General features: G+C 45.3%; 1 protein-coding gene across 1 annotated transcript in view; it reads right to left on the bottom strand.

The window, feature by feature from the left end:
* Positions 1–14,287: 14,287 nt before the first annotated feature.
* The window catches only part of RXRG (retinoid X receptor gamma), a 28,402-nt gene continuing 24,484 nt past the window's right edge, over positions 14,288–18,205 (bottom strand). Inside the window, exon 12 of the mRNA XM_089904150.1 lies at positions 14,288–14,513. Coding sequence (XP_089760276.1) covers positions 14,366–14,513 — 148 coding nt within the window. The 3' untranslated portion in view covers positions 14,288–14,365. The remainder of the gene's footprint in view (positions 14,514–18,205) is intronic.

Here is an 18,205-nt window from a genome sequence, read left to right as displayed (position 1 = left end):
AAAGCTCTTTGAGGAAATGGAAACATGCCTGATCCCATCCTGGACCAAATTTTAACATACATTTTTGCAGACAAATCAACATCCTAGTGTGTCACCTGACTTTCTCCTAAACCCCGCCACCTCCCTGCACTGACCATGTGCCCCCAATAGAAGATTTTGTCTTCTCGTCATTACTGAAAATTTTTCAACTTTGCTTCCAGCTCATTCCTCATATAGGACTAATTTACTCTAGACATTTGACAATTCAATTTTGAAAGGAGAGCTGCAAGTCACTTTAAAAATATATAGGAAATATTTGTTCATTTTTGTTCAACTTTCATCTTTGCACATTTCCACATTTTTTCTTTTTCTTTTTTTCGTATGTGAATTGGTGCTCTGCAACCCAACTGATGCGCTCCTGAGTCAGCGTCCCTGTTTCTAATTATTGAACATCTAGAAGCAGTTCCAGACAACTGCTCGGCATTACGTTCCCACCACCAAAACCTGAGGGACAGAATTCTTGGTTACAAAATGCCGGAGTTAAGGGTTGAAAGACAACATGCATTATAACCTTCTGTTTTCACTCACTCATAACTGTCCCCAAATTGTCCTTTTGCTCCAAATCATTCTATGCGCTGTTTCCACCCCAGGGATGAAATTGCTTGGAAAGGCTGAACAAAAGTGGTTTAGCCAGTTTGGAACCAGGCAGCTTGGGGGGAGAATATTTTTCTTCAGCTTTAAAACAAAGTGTGTCTCCGGCCACGGACAACCCCCAAACAGCTGTCCCCTTATAACATCGGCTCTCCCACGTGGGTGGTCAGCTTTTTCCAAGGGAGGAAGTGTCTGTGAGTGGAGTGGAAATCCAGAATTTCAAGACAGAAATCATAGGCAATGAAAGTATGGATTTGTGCTTTCTGTTCTACAATTTGGCAATGGTGGGGCGGGGGGAGGGCTTATGTTATATTATCCGCCGAATGCAGGCAGTCCTCTTTCCCTGGGATTAGCTGTCTTATTTCAACAGTGTCTACGTAGCGGTGAATGGTATGTAATTTAAGTGAAGGCGTTCCTGAGTTTGAGTTTGGGTTCTGTCCCTTACTAGCTATGCGACCTTGAGTTAGTAATATAGCTTCCCTGAGCTTTGCTATCCTCATCATTAAAATGAGGCTCATGGTGGTACCCGCCTCACAGGAGTGCATGGAGGATAGAGTGAGGTCATGTATATAAAACCCTGAGCCCAGTGTCTGGCACGCCGTGTGTGTGCAGCGTAGATGCCTGGGAGTACAGCAGAGGCAGTCACAGAGAAATAACATAGGTGACTGCAGCTTGCATTTGCCAGTTTTGTTGACATCTTGCTTTTTTGGCCTCTCAGCATCCATTCCCACCTCTTCTGGTGACCATACCTCATTTTCCACTTCAGCTTTAGGAAACCACCACTATGCATTCTCAACCCCTGTGATTCAGCTGTCGCTGTTCTTACCGTCCTCCCCATGTGTTGTTCTGGAACTCGATCCCAACCAATTAGAGGTTGTGAACGCCTGCTCCAGGATTTCTGCTGGAATAGGGGAAGAGAGAAATACTCTTCTCTTTCTGCCAGGGTCGCTGGTCTGCCAGGATGCCCACTTAGAGCTCCTGGTGAGTCCTTTTTGGTCAAACTTACCAAGAACGGCTCTAACAGAGTGAAAGGCAGACCCAAGAGATGGCACGTGAAATTCAAAAGGCACCATCCAGGTGCATGGATCCTGCTGTGCCTAGCGCTGGACCTGCCTTTAGACTTTTCTGTTTGGGGAGACAATACATTCCATTTCTTTGCTTAAGTCAGTTTGAGTTGGGTCTCTTGTTTACATTGGTCTCATTGGAACAGAAGCTCAAGGCTAAAAGCATCCAGCAATTAGGCAGAACGCTTCATGACATGTTTGGAAGACACACATCCTCCGCCTCTGATTTGCTGGCAGCTTCAGACAAGTCCCTTTACTCTCTAGGTTCTCAGCAGTAAGATCAGGCCACTGTGACAAGTGACCACTGAGGCTCCAGTATCCTGGGAGGCAATGTTTTGAGGAAGATGGAGCATGGAGGGGATCAGAGTCCATCCCTCTGTTTGGGGTCACAGAGGGGAAATTAAGAGCTAGTTTTGAACTCTGGCTGTACTATTACTGTGTGACCATGGACAAGTTATCAACCTCTCTGAGCCTCATTCGCTTCAACTGTAATATGAACATATTCCGACTACCTAATGAGAGGAATTGTTACACTTCCCTTCTCTTCCTAATCTCACATTGCCATCTCAGCCCAAAGCCGAAAGGCTTCTGCTTCTCGACTGGAGGTAGAAGTACTGGAAAAGCCATTCAGCTTCCCTCTCTGTCCTGTCACTTGTTCCTCCTCATGGAAGGGAAAGCGACTAGTCTGACTGGTGGGAATGGAGCGAGCAGGCAATCGCTCAGCCATGTTACCCTTCCGGCAAAGCGGGTCAGCACAGCCCTGACTTGCTGCCCAGTCCTGTGTGCGTTCAAGTGCGTGAGCCACGTGCTCCAGGGACCCATGGGATGAACCCTCGAGCAGGGCCACTCGCGCCACTTCAGGTGCCCATTCTCCAGCTTCTCCACCCGGGAAGGGGCTGGGGTGAATCAAGTCAGCCTGCACTGCAGATCTGGACATCTTTAATTCAGGAAGAAAGGCCTGTCATGTCTCCAGTCTAAATCTACCCCTTACAAAGCAGACACTTGGACCCTCGCTTGACTCCTGGAGTCTGTGGTGAGGTTAATTTACTACATACTTTAGAATGAGAACATGTTTCTAAAACTTTGGGACGAAAGAGATTTCTCCCACAAGACTCCAGATTTGCACACCATAAAATGGGAAATGGATGGATTTGACTGCATCAAAATTAAAGATTCTATTCAAGATAATAAATGATATTAGATTGGGAGAACACACTTGTAACATCTACAGTTTTCAAAGGTATAACACATAAATTATTTAAGGAACTCCTGCCACTCTGTAAGTAAAGGTCAAGAAACACAATAGAAAGCTGGACGAGGGACATATATATTGGGCACTTGCCAAAACAGATCAACACCTGCCCCCCACAGGCCAGGCCTAATTTTTTTTTTTTTTTTTTTTTTTTTGCGTTGCGCGGGCCTCTCACTGCTGTGGACTCTCCCGTTGCGGAGCACAGGCTCCGGACGCGCAGGCTCAGCGGCCAACGCTCACGGGCCCAGCCACTCCGCGGCATGTGGGATTTTCCCGGACCGGGTCACGAACCCGTGTCCCCTGCATCGGCATGCAGACTCTCAACCACTGCGCCACCAGGGAAGCCCCAGGCCTAATTTTTAATTAAGATAGGCAACAAAGTGGAAACTTCGAGATCCTTTCAAATTTTAATTGAGTTTCCTCTTTAGTCACTACCCAACACATTATCATTCAACCCAGAGATTTACCATTTGTATTTCAGTCCTGGTCTTGAGATTTACTTTTTCTTGTGCCCAAGCAAACCTGGACCCTTCCCCCAAACAGTTTTAGGGGCCTTACCTGTACCTATGTGTCTGCTTCAGAACGTGAGAGATGGTTATTCCAGCACCCTCTTAGGTTGGCAATGACTGGCAGTGGTAACAATTAGTCGGAATCCAATTGGTCACCTGAGGCTCATTAAACAAGCAGCCTCCTCTCTGTTCTTTAGCAGCTGCAATGAACAGCAAGCTGGTCCACATTTTGAACAAAATTTCTCATAGGATCTTTGCATGCATGATGTATTCTGTTTGTTGCCAAGAAGTGAAATTTATCTCTTGGAGGAAGCATATAAATCTTGCTGTAGTCTATTTAAGTAAAGAGATAACAGGAACAGCTTACTGAGCCCATTGGTTTCCGGTGAGAAAGAAAAAAATAATTTTGGGAATGTTGGGGGGGCTTTGGGTCACTAAAGAGAATTTGGTTGAGTCCCTTAGAACACTGTAAATAGGAAATTCGTGGAAGAGGAAATCTGAATGGCTAAGAAGAACACTGAATGAAGCCCAACTTTTTCAGTAGTAAGAGAAAGGAAATTCAGAGAATTAAGACAAAATTAAGAATTTGACCAAATGCAAGGAAGGATGTGTAGAAATGGGCCGCTCAAGCACCGGTGGTAGCATATATTGGTGAAATTCTTAGAGAAGAGTGTGGAAGTATGAGTGAAAAGAACATGTGACTACTCTACAATTAGGCAAGTACTGCTGCTGGGATACGCCCCAGAGAAACTCCCATACGGGTGAACAAGGAAACTCTAAGCAAGAGTGCCTGTCATAGGGCTTCCCTGGTGGTGCAGTGGTTGGGAGTCCGCCTGCCGATGCAGGAGACACGGGTTCGTGCCCCGGTCTGGGAAGATCCCATATGCCGTGGAGCTGCTGGGCCCGTGAGCCATGGCCGCTGAGCCTGCGCGTCCAAAGCCTGTGCTCCACAACGGGAGAAGCCACAACAGTGAGAGGTCCGCGTACCGCAAAAAAAAAAAATGAAGAGTGCCTGTCATGGGAAAGGCTTCTAGACCACTGAGGACTCTACTGGAATAGTGTGCAGCAATCAGAAGGAATTGGCTAGAGTTACAAAGAGCATCATTGATGGGTCTCAAAGCATAACGCTGAGTGAAACAAAGAAGAAGGAATCTAAAGGAGATTGATAGCAAAAACATCATTCATGTACATTTAAAAAAACTTTATTGAAGTATAGTTGATTTTCAATGTTGCATTAATTTCTGCTGTACAGCAAAGTGACTCAGTTATACATGTATATATTATTTTCCGTTATGGTTTATCACAGGATATTGAATATATTTCTCTGTGCTATACAGTAGGAACTTGTTGTTTATCCATGTACATTTTTAAAACATACAAAACAATACTATATATTTCCCATAGACGTCATATATAGATATAACAAATGGAAGGTGGATTTTCAAGGACCTACTATAAATACCTAAGAAGAGGGTACCTTTGGGAGGATTTCGATTTGAGATAGCAGATGAAGGGGAAAAAGAAACAAAAGAAGGGCCTTGAGTGGTCTTCTTTGCCATCTATTGAGAAGGATAAACTCATTTATGTCCACTGGGGTTAGAAACCAGCTATATAGCTCTACCATTTGACAGAACACTAACCCATAGCATAGTAGGTGCTCAAAAAACAATTTTTAATCGATTTGTTTTATCCTTTAAATTCGGGACTTTCTAAGATATAGGATCTTTCAGAATTTTCTCTGGAATCAGTGCTGAGAGCTCAGGGTGATCTCCTGCTTCCTTATAAGGTCATGGAATAAAATATCAATCAATTTCTAAAAGACATTATTGATTCAGTGAGGTAGAGAGAACCGTAGAGATCTTCTTGTCAGAATCTTTGACCCTGCCGAGGAGGGATACGAAGTCTTGAGGGGTCCAGTAACTGCCCAAGGTCAGACACGGAGCCTGCTGCCTGTGACCAGAGGGGGACCCCAGTCTTCTGACTCCTTTTCCTTTGCTTTTTCCACCAGGTAGCCTGACATTAGCATTGCTACCTCCAAGTGTGCCACGACTTCAGCTTGCTCTGAATGTCCATATCTGTCTCTGCACATTTGGGAAGGGTTGATCTAGCACTTTAACACTCTACACTGCAATTGGCACGTGGCCTCTACAGGAAAAGAGCAAGAGACCCTATAACACAGTCCCATTGAAAACTCACATTCAGTCACTCTCAAGAGTCCCCAATTCTACCTCTGAGAAAGAAGTCTAATTGTCAGTGTTGTCATGGAAACGTCCCTTGTTGCACTGAACCAGTCCTGATGTGGCCTTGTCCTTGGACTCCATATGTAATATTGGTGGTTTAACAGTTACAGGTCTGTGTTTCCTTTACCCAGAAGATTGTTCCTTCCCAGCTTAGATGGACTCCTGTTTCTAAGCATCCTCCATGAGATTCTCCATTCTTTCTTCTCTGAGATTCCTCTTCTGAGCCCATTTCTCCGGAAGCTAAACCTCCATTGAGTGAGTACCTATTTGACCTTCTGAGTCTATTTGAGGTTCATTTTTCAAACTATTATTTGTTTTCCATTTTAAAAATCCCGCTCCTCCTGGAAGGCGCTTTCTCCGGAAAGTGACTGTGATGCTCCGAGCCGGCAGCAGAGGGCGCCCATGCCTAACAACCTTGGCACTGAACATCCAGCTGGGGCTGAGCGGGTTACAAGCATCCCGCAGCTGCGCTGACCGAGAAGATCCTCCCCTGGGGGCCTGGACCTGGGCCAGCTCAGTGTGGTCGGAGATGGCTGTGCGCTCCAAAACTGTCACGAGAGACATTTCCATGGAGTTTTCCATGGAGAGGGATGAGGGTCCTTTCCCAGATTCTCCTTCCCTGCCTGCCTTGGGGAAAGGGGGAGGGGAGTGCTTTCTATTCTCTTCCCTGCTCACTCCCTCCCAGGAACGCCCTAAATTAATCCTGTATCAGGGGCCCCAATCTTTCTCCATGGGGGGAAGGCATTATTGGTTTTTTGCCTGAAGCCTTGAGATCATTTAGGGGAAGCATCCTCCAGGGCCTGAGTCCCAGTCTTTTGAATTACATCAGTGGTGACAAATTAGTACTCACATAGGGTATATTTGATTTTTTTGGAAGCAGCCAAATCTATTAAATAAGGGATGAAATAAAGCTGGAGGTACGAAAGTACAGAGCCCAGAACCTAGTGTATAGTGGGTTCTGGGTAGATGGGGGTGACGTGAATCTGGGTCCGCTGGTAGTTATTGCAGTTGTCATTTAATGAGTTTTTGATTTAGAACCATGAGACCATTTTTCTTAGGTGACCTCTAAACCAGTTCTGAAGACAAATGTAAAAGAGAAATACCCAAAGGATATATCATTGCAGCAAAAGTTTCGCAGATTTCAAACATAAATGTGATTTGTTAGCCCAAGTTCCACATTTATTAAAAAAAATACCTTATTATTTTATATTTGCTTATTGTATGTATCAATCCCTTAATCTACGTGTATTTCTTGGGCATCAGATACAAAGGTAGTGTTGAAGATATAGGACCAGAGAGCTTGGAGTTCAGTGGCACTTGCTCTGCATTGGCAGTGAGGGTGGGTGAGGTCCTTATACTGCCCACCTGGAGGTCCTGGGGCAAGTCATGAATCTCTAGGGTCTCAGTTTCTTCATCTTTAAGATGGAGATAACAAGAGCTCCCCTGCCTATTTCTCCGAGGTCAGATTACAACTGCAGACCTTTACGTGCTTTGTGAACTCCAGAATGCTATAGACATTTCATTTCGTAGTGTCCTGTGATCCTTGTGCTTTCTATTTTCTCAATTATAAGTTCCTTGAAGGCAAAGAATGTGCCTCAACTTCCTGGTCACTGCCCACCATGCCATGAAGAGTAACTCGGAAGACAGTGGGGACCTTATACCTTCTGTGAACAGTCTACCCAAGGCTGGTCTTCTGACTCGTGGCTCCAGTGGGGAGGCTCCTGGGCTTGCTACGGGACTTCTACTTGCAACGGGCTGCCATCTATTGGGAATGAAGCCAAAGGTACCAATCCCCCTAAACATGATTTGAACGCCACCTTGCACTCTGCTCAGAGTTGTTGTGGATACACAGTTGAATCAGACATGATCTCTGCTCTCAAAGAGTTTACAAGTAAAGTGGATAGTACATACAAATGGCCAATAATGCAGAACGCCATGATATTATAATCAAAATGGAGGCCCCAAATAACGGTAAAATTACAAAGACAGAGAGACCAGGACAAGCTTCCTAGGGATGTTGCATTTGAGCTGGACTTAGAGGATGAGTAGGCCTTGGATAAGTGCAACTGGTGCGGAAGTCGTGCCAGGCAGAGAAGACAATCTGAGGAAAGACATAGTCAGCAGGTTGTTGGAGAAAGGTTACACTGGGGGGAAGTGAGCGCTGGGCGACGTGTGAGAAAGAGAAAGCTGGCAAGTTTTGCCTTGGGACCTAGCCTTGGGGAGCCTTGATTGTCCTGCTAGAAAGCCTGGGCTCATCTCAGAAGCGAAATGAAATCATTACAGCTGATGCACTCGGCCGAAGGGCTCAGATGGGCCATCTGGGCTGACTCCGAGGGGAAAGTGGGCATGGCATTGCCAAGGCAACCAAAGAAGGCAGAGTCAAGGTGGTGCAGGCCTGGCCCCAGTTTTGACCAGTGCAGTGGTACTGTGACGCCTCTAACGTCAGTGGGATATAGACAGGAAAGGGCTTTCTTTCTTCCAGCCACAGCCTCCAAACTGCCCTGTGGTATATCTCCTTTCTTTGCCCATTGATGGTGTCTCAGGCAATGCTTAGAACATTTCACTTTGGTCGTTAAAACATCCAGTCGAATCTGAACTTCAGTCTTACACTGAATTCAAAGTCCCTTCCCATTGACCTGGCCGCTGGCCCAGGGACCTGCTCTGGGAGCAAGGTGAGGACTGTTCCTTCACTCTTCCTCCACCTTTCTCCCTCCTTCCTCTCCTGGGTCTTCCTTCCCTCTCTCCACCAGGGAATCGGGGCCCTGGAGGAAGGATGGGAAGACAGGGCAAGTTCTTAAGAAAGTTCTTAAGGATGGAGTGCTATCAGTGCCTTCGTGTAGCAAGTCCCCGCCAGATGTCTCTTGTTAGGGGCATATGTGAGTTCTTCAAGAGCCCCCACTGGGATGTTACGCTGCCCAGTAACCAGGTATGGCCAATGCATGCTCAGCTTGACCTCCAGTTTGAGACGATGTCAATCTCTGTTTGACCCCTAGTCACTGCCCACAGGAGTTCAACCAGTGGCCTCTTACTAAGGGGGTCCCTTGAAATTGACTGGCCGTTCCCTTGAACTTGGTACCTTTAGGGTATTCTAAGCATGACTTTCTTCCAGGATATTCACTTGACTGAAAGAAAATAACGCATCCTGACCATACCAAGTATGGGGGGTAAGGCATGCACTGCCGCCCTCTCTCTCTACCCCACCATCATCCTCAAGATGGACTCCTGTCTTCAGAGTGCTCTAGTCAAGAAGAAGGCATCAGTCTGTATGTTCACAGGTATCTCCTCTCCAAGCACTCTCTCACCCCCATCAAGGTGGCTCTGTGTTTCTGCCACTCAGCAAGCATCCAGCCAGGAGCGAGGGACCAGCCTCCCCTTCTCGTAGGTACCTGCATCCAGTCTCAGTGAAGGGCTTCTTTTCTGTCCTCCTCACTTGGCTTGGATATGGGGGTCCCTTCCCTCTCCTGGGCACCCTGAAGGGGTGGGGTAAAGCCACAGCATTGCCCCCGAGTACCCCTTATTCTTAAATTTCAATCCTCTATGAATATTGGCTCAAGAAATATAGGGTAAAAGTCACAGAATCAGCTCAACATTTTTTTTCTTTTATTAAAGTATAGTTGCTGTACAATATTATGTAAGTTACATGTGTACAATATAGTGTTTCACAAATTTTAAAGGTTATACTCCATTTATAGTTATTATAATATATTGGCTCTATTCCCTGTGCTGTACAATTAATATTTGTAGCTTATTTTATACCCAATAGTTTGCATCTCTTAATCCCTTACCCCTGTATTGCCCCACTCCCTGCCACAGCCACCGGTAGCCACTAGTTTGTTCCCTATATCTGTGAGTCTGCTCCTTTTTTGTTATATCCACTAGTTTGTTTTATTTTAGATTCCACATGTAAGTGATTTCATACAGTATTTGTCTTTTTCTGTCTGACTTATTTCACTTAGCATGATGCCCTCCAAGTCCATCCATGTTGCTTCATATGCAAAATTTCATTCCTTTTTATGGCCAGTAGTATTCCATTGTATATATACCACACCTTCTTTAACCATTCATCTGTTGATGGACACTCGGGTTGCTTCCATACCTTGGCTGTTGTAAATAATGCTGCCATGAATACTGGGGTGCATAAATATTTTCAAATTAGTGTTTTTGTTTTTTACGGATATATACCCAGGAGTGGAATTGCTGGGTAATATGGTAGTTCTATCTTTAAATTTTTGAGGAACCTCCATACTGTTTTCCACAGTGGCTGCACCAATTTGCATTCCCACAAATAGTATACATCAGCTCATCTATCTTAATAAGTCCTGTGTGGAAGCATCTAGTAGTTCCTCTTTAGACTCTGAGGGGACCTCCTGGCCTCACCTTGGGGCTTGAGCCAAAATTGTAAAACAATAGGAAAATTCCATTCAGTTTTCTGTTCCATTAGTGATGCTTGAGGGCAGAGTCCCACTGTCAGCACGACTGACACTTTGGGGCTGATAGTTCTTTGTTGTAGGGGGCTGCCCCGTGTGTCATAGATGTTTAGCAGCATCCCTGGCATCTACCCAATAGATCTCCCCCCCGTTGTGACAATCTCTTCAGACATTGCTAAACCTCCCATCCCCTGGGGGGCGGGGCGGTAGCAAAATTGCCTCCTGATGAGAACTACTGCCTAACAGAAAAAAGGAAGTCATTGAAAGTTTTTGAGCAAGGAAGTAACATAAGATTATCATCAAATATCACTTGATTAGTTTCACTGAATGATATGAACAGGAGTGGCCAAGGCCAAGAAATGCTTGCTATGCGAGTGACACCTTTTTAATAATCCCTCATAATGTACAACATTACATACATTACATTATCTCACTCGTTTCCACAGCCTCCATCTGAGGAAGGTAGGGGACTGTGCTTCACTGATGAAGTGTAAACACAGAGGAGGAGGCTAATATGGAGAGCCATCAGGCTGAAGAATAAGTGTGCGGAGGAGAGACGTGGAGAGGGGGTTTTCCATGGGGTCTAGGACTTTCTTTTCAGAGCAGGAATCCTGTAGAAAATATCTGGATCAGTCATAATAGGTACTGTAACTGAAATTCATTGAGAGCTGACCATGTGCTGTGTGTCTCATAGATCCCCTCACTTAAGTCTCTCAATAAGCCCCGTGAGGAGGTAATATTATTATTCCCAGTTTACAAAGTCTAAGTTTCCAAAGACTAAGTTCCAGGAGGTTAAGTCATGTGCCGAAGGTCACTAAGTGATCAGAGATGGGATTTTAACAGAAGCCGCTGGGCTGACTCCAGAGCCCTTGTTTATAACCACGGCAACATCCTAAACTAGTTTCCAGCGTGTAACTCAGAACATAGGCTCTACAGTTTCCAAACCTCTTCCACTTGTGTCGCCTTCGCAGCTCACACAAGGCTCTCCCATGTGATGTGTAGTGTCAGCACTGATAGGAAAGTGGGACCTTAGTCCCATTTTGCTGATGAAGTTACAAACTAGAATACAGGTGTTAAACCAAAACTAGAAACCAGAATGGTTTGATTCTTTGCACAGTACGTTGGATGATACTGACCAGAATGTGGAATAGAATGTTCTGTAATCTCAGAACCAGAGATTAAGTTTTAACTACACTTCAGAAGAAAATTAACTAATACTTTTGCCCATCTTCTATGGCAGATACTGTGATAAAAGCTTTGCACACATTATCTATATCATCTTGGCAAGAATCCTAGGGCAAAGAGTATAATTATCCCAATTTACAGATCAGGTCATTGAGGCTTGGCAAGACTGATGTCCACGACGAATGGCAAAGTCAGGACTCCAACTCAAGTATGTCTTGTGCCAAGGCACATACGTGCTCTTACACTGGGCTTCCTGCATCTTTTTACCTTTTATCCTTATGAGGTGGGTATTATTATCTGATGTTTGCAAATAAGGGAAAGAAAGAAGAGCCAGAAAGGTGAAACAACTTCCCCCCAAACACAAGACCTCCAGCAGGTGGATCCAGGAGCCAGGCTCTGGCTGGCTGTGTCCAGAATCCATACTCTTCACCCCGGAGCCTTGGGTCCCGGCTCCATGAGAACTCTTGGGAACACAAGACTGACTCCCCTGGTTTTGTTATCTGTGTAAGTCAGCCTGGGGAGTATGGGGCTGTGAGTCTCAGGGAACATTAATCAGCATTGTTGGGACAATCTGTTCTCTCCACGAGCTGACTCCTCTAGTTGGTGACGTGAGCTGAATGAAGAAAGTCTCTCTTCAGGGGTGTACGCTCTAGAAGCTTCTCATGGCTGCTGTGTATCAGAGCCTTAAAGAATATTGAACATTCACTCAGTTGCTCATCCTGGGATGTGAGGGGGACCAGGTCAGGAAGGAGGTGGCCTTAGGGACCCCGAATGTCATGGGACCAGCCTGGGGAGAGATGCCTGCCCAGCTCCTGCCTAGCTCAGCGGGTTCTGTGGCAACAATTCCAGGAGACACCACGTGATCTATGTTCCGACGCCCTGCTGGGCATTCATCAGCCTGAATTTTGCTCCAGGCAAGAGCTAGGGTTTAGTGAGGAAGGGATCAAATGTTGGAATGGAACTCGGGTTACCACACCTGGGGCATGATGGGTTTCCATGGAAGCCCCATGTTACCTATAAGGCAGCTGAAGGTGTCCAGTGAGTTATGCTGGCAGAGGGAAGAGGTCAGGGAGCCCAGCATTAAATTCTAGTCTCCTCCCACCCCAATCATTTTCATCATGGTTCACAAATAAATGCAGATGAAAAACAAAAGGAAAAAAACAGCATAATTGATTTTAATTCCATTGCTTAATGTCCAAGTCTAAAGGATCCCTAAACTTTTCTTTCCCAGGAATAATGCAATTTTTATTTCTCAAAAATTGCATGATCCCTGTTGAATATATTTGGACTGGAGAGTTAGCCCTGGGGTTTTTCTGAGAGGACAACTTGCTGCCGTGGAATGACGCATCTGCCATCACAAAAACCTTTAGGGAATTCTTTCCAGTTGTGTGGAACCCAATTCAACAACACACTTTTACTATGTGCCTACTGCATGCCAGACCCCAGGTCAGGTTCTGGTGGTATGAAGAAGGTAAGCCATGTGCAGCTGTTCAGGTTGTATACTCTACAACCCTAAGGGGCATAGAATTGTGTATCCATTAAGTCCTGTTTCTGCAGATGGCAGGAAGGTGACTTGAACAAGATGGGCTGTATAGGCTGGTTGTGATGTCACTTAGACACCGTTTCTACCCTCAAGGAGCTCACTGTCCAGCAGACATCAGGGCTCTAAGACACTAGGTGATCATAGGCTAGAAGCTGGAAGAGCATTTCTCTCTTCCCCATTTTTTTTTTTTTTTTTTTTGCGGTACATGGGCCTCTCACCGTTGCGGCCTCTCCCGCTGCGGAGCACAGGCTCCAGACGCGCAGGCTTAGCGGCCATGGCTCACGGGCCCAGCCACTCCGCGGCACGCGGGATCCTCCCGGACCGGGGCATGAACCCGCGGTCCCTGCATCGGCAGGCGGACTCCCAACCACTGCGCCACCAGGGAAGCCCTCTCTCTTCCCCTTTTAACACATTATTGACTGGAGGATTTTTGCAGAAACTAATGCCTGTGGCCAGCAATTTGTTATGTAAGTGAATATTGAAACACTCCGGTCAACAACGTTTGGGTAACAAAAGACGTATTAATAGGTCTCTGGTCAGTAAGTTGTTAAGAACAGGCTACATATAGTTAGATAATGATGGAAAACAAATTTGGTGCACTCTGGTCTTTTGTTATTGTTGCTAGTTAAGGACAGAAAATCCATTCCTTTACCATTACCAAAATCCATTACCACCTCCCACCAACTCCCAGGACCCGTGTCCTCCCCCATCAAGAGCACATCTTCTCTAACCTAAATAGGAAAAGAATTTGAAGAAGAATAGATGCATGTGTATGTATAACTGAATCACTTTGCTGTACACCTGAAACTAACACAACATTGTTAATCAACTATGCTCCAATATAAAATTAAAAAAAAAAAAGAGCATCTACTCTTGCTCTTATACTCCATTACCCACAGTCAGGACAAGCCTGTTAGTACTCACTATTCTTAGGAGGAAAAGAGCAAAAAACAAACAAAAAACCAAGCTGGCTCTGAAAGACAATGTTTCTTCCCAATCTCTCCAGGGGCTACCCTGGGGCAAAGCTAGCTGTGCCCAGCTTAGACATGGGGTATCTAACTGTGGGATTTATTGTTGCAGGACCCCATCCCCATCCCCCATTCCTAACCCCCCCATGCCTTTCCTCCCACATCTAACTGCCCTGCTGCACAATAATTCACCCCATGCTCCAAGCAGTGCCAATATCACATATATTACTTTATTATTTGGTCATTGGCTTTCCAATGCAAGTGAAAAAATAATTTAAACTAGTTATATGTACAGAGGCTTGGTTAGTTTTCCCAAGAACTTCCAGAAAGATCCCCAGCCCCTTAAATAGCAAAGAAGGGTTACCATTAACATCTATACAAAACTCCACCTATAAAAGTCGCATGTGTAGAAAGGTTTCTTTATTATAAGCATCACGTTTGGGGAACAGGAAGGGTTGGGGGTGGGGGGTGGAGGAACGTGTGCAGGGGGGTGGTCCACACACACCTGCCCTGACTAGTCCTGTGTAAGAGCTGTGGCTGGTGAGGCTCAGGTGATCTGCAGTGGGGTCTCCAACATCTCCATTAGGAAGGTGTCAATGGGTGTGTCCCCGATGAGCTTGAAGAAGAAGAGGTGCTCCAGGCATTTCAAGCCGATGGAGCGCAAGGCTGGGAGGCGCAGCAACAGCTTGGCAAACCTGTGGAAAGCAAGGAGACATTAAGAACTGGGGAACCAGCGTGCACAGGGCAGCTGCTGGCATGAGGCAGCTCATTTGGTCTTCTTGACCAATCTGTGATTAGAAGAAAGAGCCTGGTTGGGGAGGCTAAGGCAGTTGGAGAATCTCTAATTCTGGAGAGCTTCAGAAATAGGCTAGAGGTCTTGTTATGCTTCTTAAAGGTGGAAGTTGGATCCTGTGACCTCTTGAGAATCTCTTGAATTCTGTGGCCACATCCCAGAGTTGCCCTCAGCACCCCCATTCGTGGTGGGCAAGAGGAAGAGCTAGCCTGCTGATGCTGACTCACATCTCCAACCCTAACCAGCTGGTGTTCCTTACATTCTCTGTGCCTGGGGATTCCTGGGAAGATTTGCCAAAGCATTTAGAACAGCACAGCATGGCGGATGTGCAGAATCCACAGGGGCTCTCGCCACTGGCTGAATGTGTTTGTGTACAAACCACATACCAGGCAGTGAGATAAGTTCTGGGATCCAGGAAGAGACCCCCACTCTCAGGACCAGCAGTTCTCATCTCCTCACCGGACAATGCTTTTCCTCATACCACACTTACTTTAAGCAATGTGACCTCAGTGTGCCTCAGTTACCACATTTCTGTTATCCGTTTATAACCACTTTGTACATCAGATTCATAGTCTGTGCTTACTTTTATTTTGTTTTGTTTTTTTACTTTTTTGCCTAAGTGTGACTTTCTTTTTTAAATTTTTTGAAAATTTTTATTGAAATATAGTTGATTTACAATGTTGTGTTAGTTTCAGGTGTACAGCAAAGTGACTCCGTTATATATATATATATTCTTTTTTAGATCCTTTTCCATTATAGGTTATTAAAAGATATTGAATATAGTTCCCTGTGCTATATAGTGGTCCTTGTTTGTTGTCTATTTTATATATAGTAGTGTGTATATTTGAATCCCAAACTCCTAATTTATCCCTCCACCCCCTTTCACCTTTGGTAACCATAATTTCTTTTCTATGTCTGTGAGTCTATTTCTGTTTTATAAATAAGTTCATTTATATCAGTTTTTTAGATTCCACATATAATCAGTGTCATATATTTGTCTTTTTCTGTCTGATTTACTTCACTTAGTATGATAATCTCTAGCCACTACGGAGAATAGTATGCAGGTTCCTTAAAAAACTGAAAATAGAGCTACCATACAATCCAGCAATCCCACTCCTGGGCATATATCCGGAGAAAATTCTAATTCAAAAAGATTCATGCACCCCAGTGTTAACTGCAGCACTGTTTACAATAGCCAGGTCATGGAAGCAACCTAAATGTCCATCAGCAGACGAATGGATAAAAAAGATGTTGGGGGGCTTCCCTGGTGGTGCAGTGGTTGAGAGTCTGCCTGCCGACGCAGGGGACACGGGTTCGTGCCCTGGTCCGGGAAGATCCCACATGCCGCAGAGCGGCTGGGCCCATGAGCCATGGCCGCTGAGCCTGCGCGTCCGGAGCCTGCGTGTCTGGAGCCTGTGCTCCGCAACGGGAGAGGCCACCACAGTGAGAGGTCCGCGTGCCGCAAAAAAAAAAAAAAAAAAAAAGATGTGGGAGGGGTGTGTATACACACACACACACACACACACACACACACACACGAATATTACTCAACCATAAAAAATAATGAAATAATGCCATTTGCAGCAACATGGATGTGCTTACCTTTCAGTTAGGAAGAGAGAGAGACAGAAAATAGTAGCCTTCACCCCTGAGGGGCCCACAGTCTGGAGAGATAATACACACACCCATGCATACACACACACTCACATATGCCTCCCACACATGTGCACACACACACCCTCACCACTCTTACACATACACACACGTGTGCACACACATTCACTTGCACTCTTATACACTCTCACACACATGAACTTGCACATATTCACATGTGTAAAAGTATACACACACATTCTCCTCCATTCTCACCTGCCCTCACACACTGGTACACCCCCACACACAACACACACGCACACACACACACACACACACACACACTCTTCTATAATTAAGGACCTTAGTTGTAAGGCACCATAGGGAAAGAGACTAGTGTGTGAAGGAATTAGCCTCACACATACAGGGTCCTTTTCAGGCTCCTCAGTCTGCCACATTTCCAACATGCTTCTGTGGTCCTTCTTCATCTCTCAAAATTCTTTTTGCCAGTGAAGTTTATTTTTAACGTTATTACTGATAATGACTAGAAATCAAATGACTCTACTCACAATTTCCAATAAAAAGTACAGGAATCGAAATCTTGTTAGTCACGGTGGCCTTAAATCAGCAACTTCCAGTTGGGCCGGATCTTCCCTGGACGTCACATTATTTCACGAGAAGTTTTCAAATTGGAGTTTTAATACTCCTCAAAAATGCGTATAGGTCTATGTGCATGCCGAAAGAAGTTTTAAGGAAATGTGGCAATATAAGAAGAACAGAGTGGCACCATCTAAAAAGGTAAGAATTACCTCCCTACATGGAAAAATTAAAGGTCTATACCAAGGCCAACACACACCTTCAAAACATTTGATTAGAAAGCCTCTGAGTGGGAGTTCCCTGGTGGTCCAGTGGTTAGGGTTGTGCATTTCCACTGCAGGGAGCACAGGTTTGATCCCTGGTCAGGGAACTAAGATCCCACAGGCCCCTTGCTGTGGCAAAAAAAAAAAAAAAGGAAGCCTTTGAGTGCATCTGAATGGTATCACCGTTAGATAAGAACAAGGAGGCTGAGCTCCTGGTCAAGGCTCTGCCACGAAACAGGTTTCTGTAATTAGGCAAAGAAAATGGCTTCTTTATAAAGTGTGAAGTTAGGCTGATTAGCTCTGAAAATGTATTTTTTTACTCTAAAAATGCCAAAGTTTTACAATGTGTAAAATGCTAACCATTCTAGACACAAACTATTATATATAGTATGGATAAACAACAAGGGCCTACTGTATAGCACAGGAAACTATATTCAACGCCCTGTGATAAACTATAATAAAAAGAATATGAAAAAGAATGTATATATATATATATATATAAAACAATCACTGTGCTTCACAGCAGAAATTGACACATTGTAAATCAACTATACTTCAATAAAATAATTTTTTAAAAAATGTTAACCATAAAACTGCTGTCTTTGCTGTCTGTCCCAGGTTTGGGAGCTAAGATCAGGATGTAGAAATAAACACACCCCCTAATAGCCATAGCCACAGGGTCACATTCCTCGCTCACATGTTTGGCAACAAGGGGGACTCACAGCCTTTGAAGGCACCTGCTGTGTGAGAGAAAGAAGGTTCCTGCAAACTCTGCCCCCTCCTGAGTTTTGATGTCTGCTTCGGGCTAGAGGAAGCAGAACTCGCCCCTGTGAGGTGTACTTCTGAAAAGTCTCCACGGAGTGGCAGCCCTCCACCACCAAGAAAACAGCCTTGACAGGGCTTGTGCGCCACCAGGGACCACTTCAACCCCTTTCTGCAAACCAGAGGTGACCAGCCTTCGGCGCACTTGCCCACCTGGTTGAGCCAAGTGACATCCCTGATGGGCCTGCTCAGCGTCAGGGCGGTCACCCACTGTCCAGGCTGTACTGGATGCACCCAAGGGACATGCAGGGACCCAGTCCCTGCACTCCCTCCCTGAACTCCCAGGCCCTGCCCTGGGCCAGGCAACAAGTGTTGGCAT

The sequence above is a fragment of the Delphinapterus leucas genome, chromosome 1 (assembly GCF_059928025.1).
Source record: "Delphinapterus leucas isolate spDelLeu-1000000601 "Yukka" chromosome 1, BTC_Dleu_Yukka2, whole genome shotgun sequence".
Classification (NCBI taxonomy): Eukaryota; Metazoa; Chordata; class Mammalia; order Artiodactyla; family Monodontidae; genus Delphinapterus; species Delphinapterus leucas.
The sequence above is the reverse complement of the archived record's forward strand: the minus strand, read 5'-3'. Positions and strand labels throughout refer to the sequence as shown.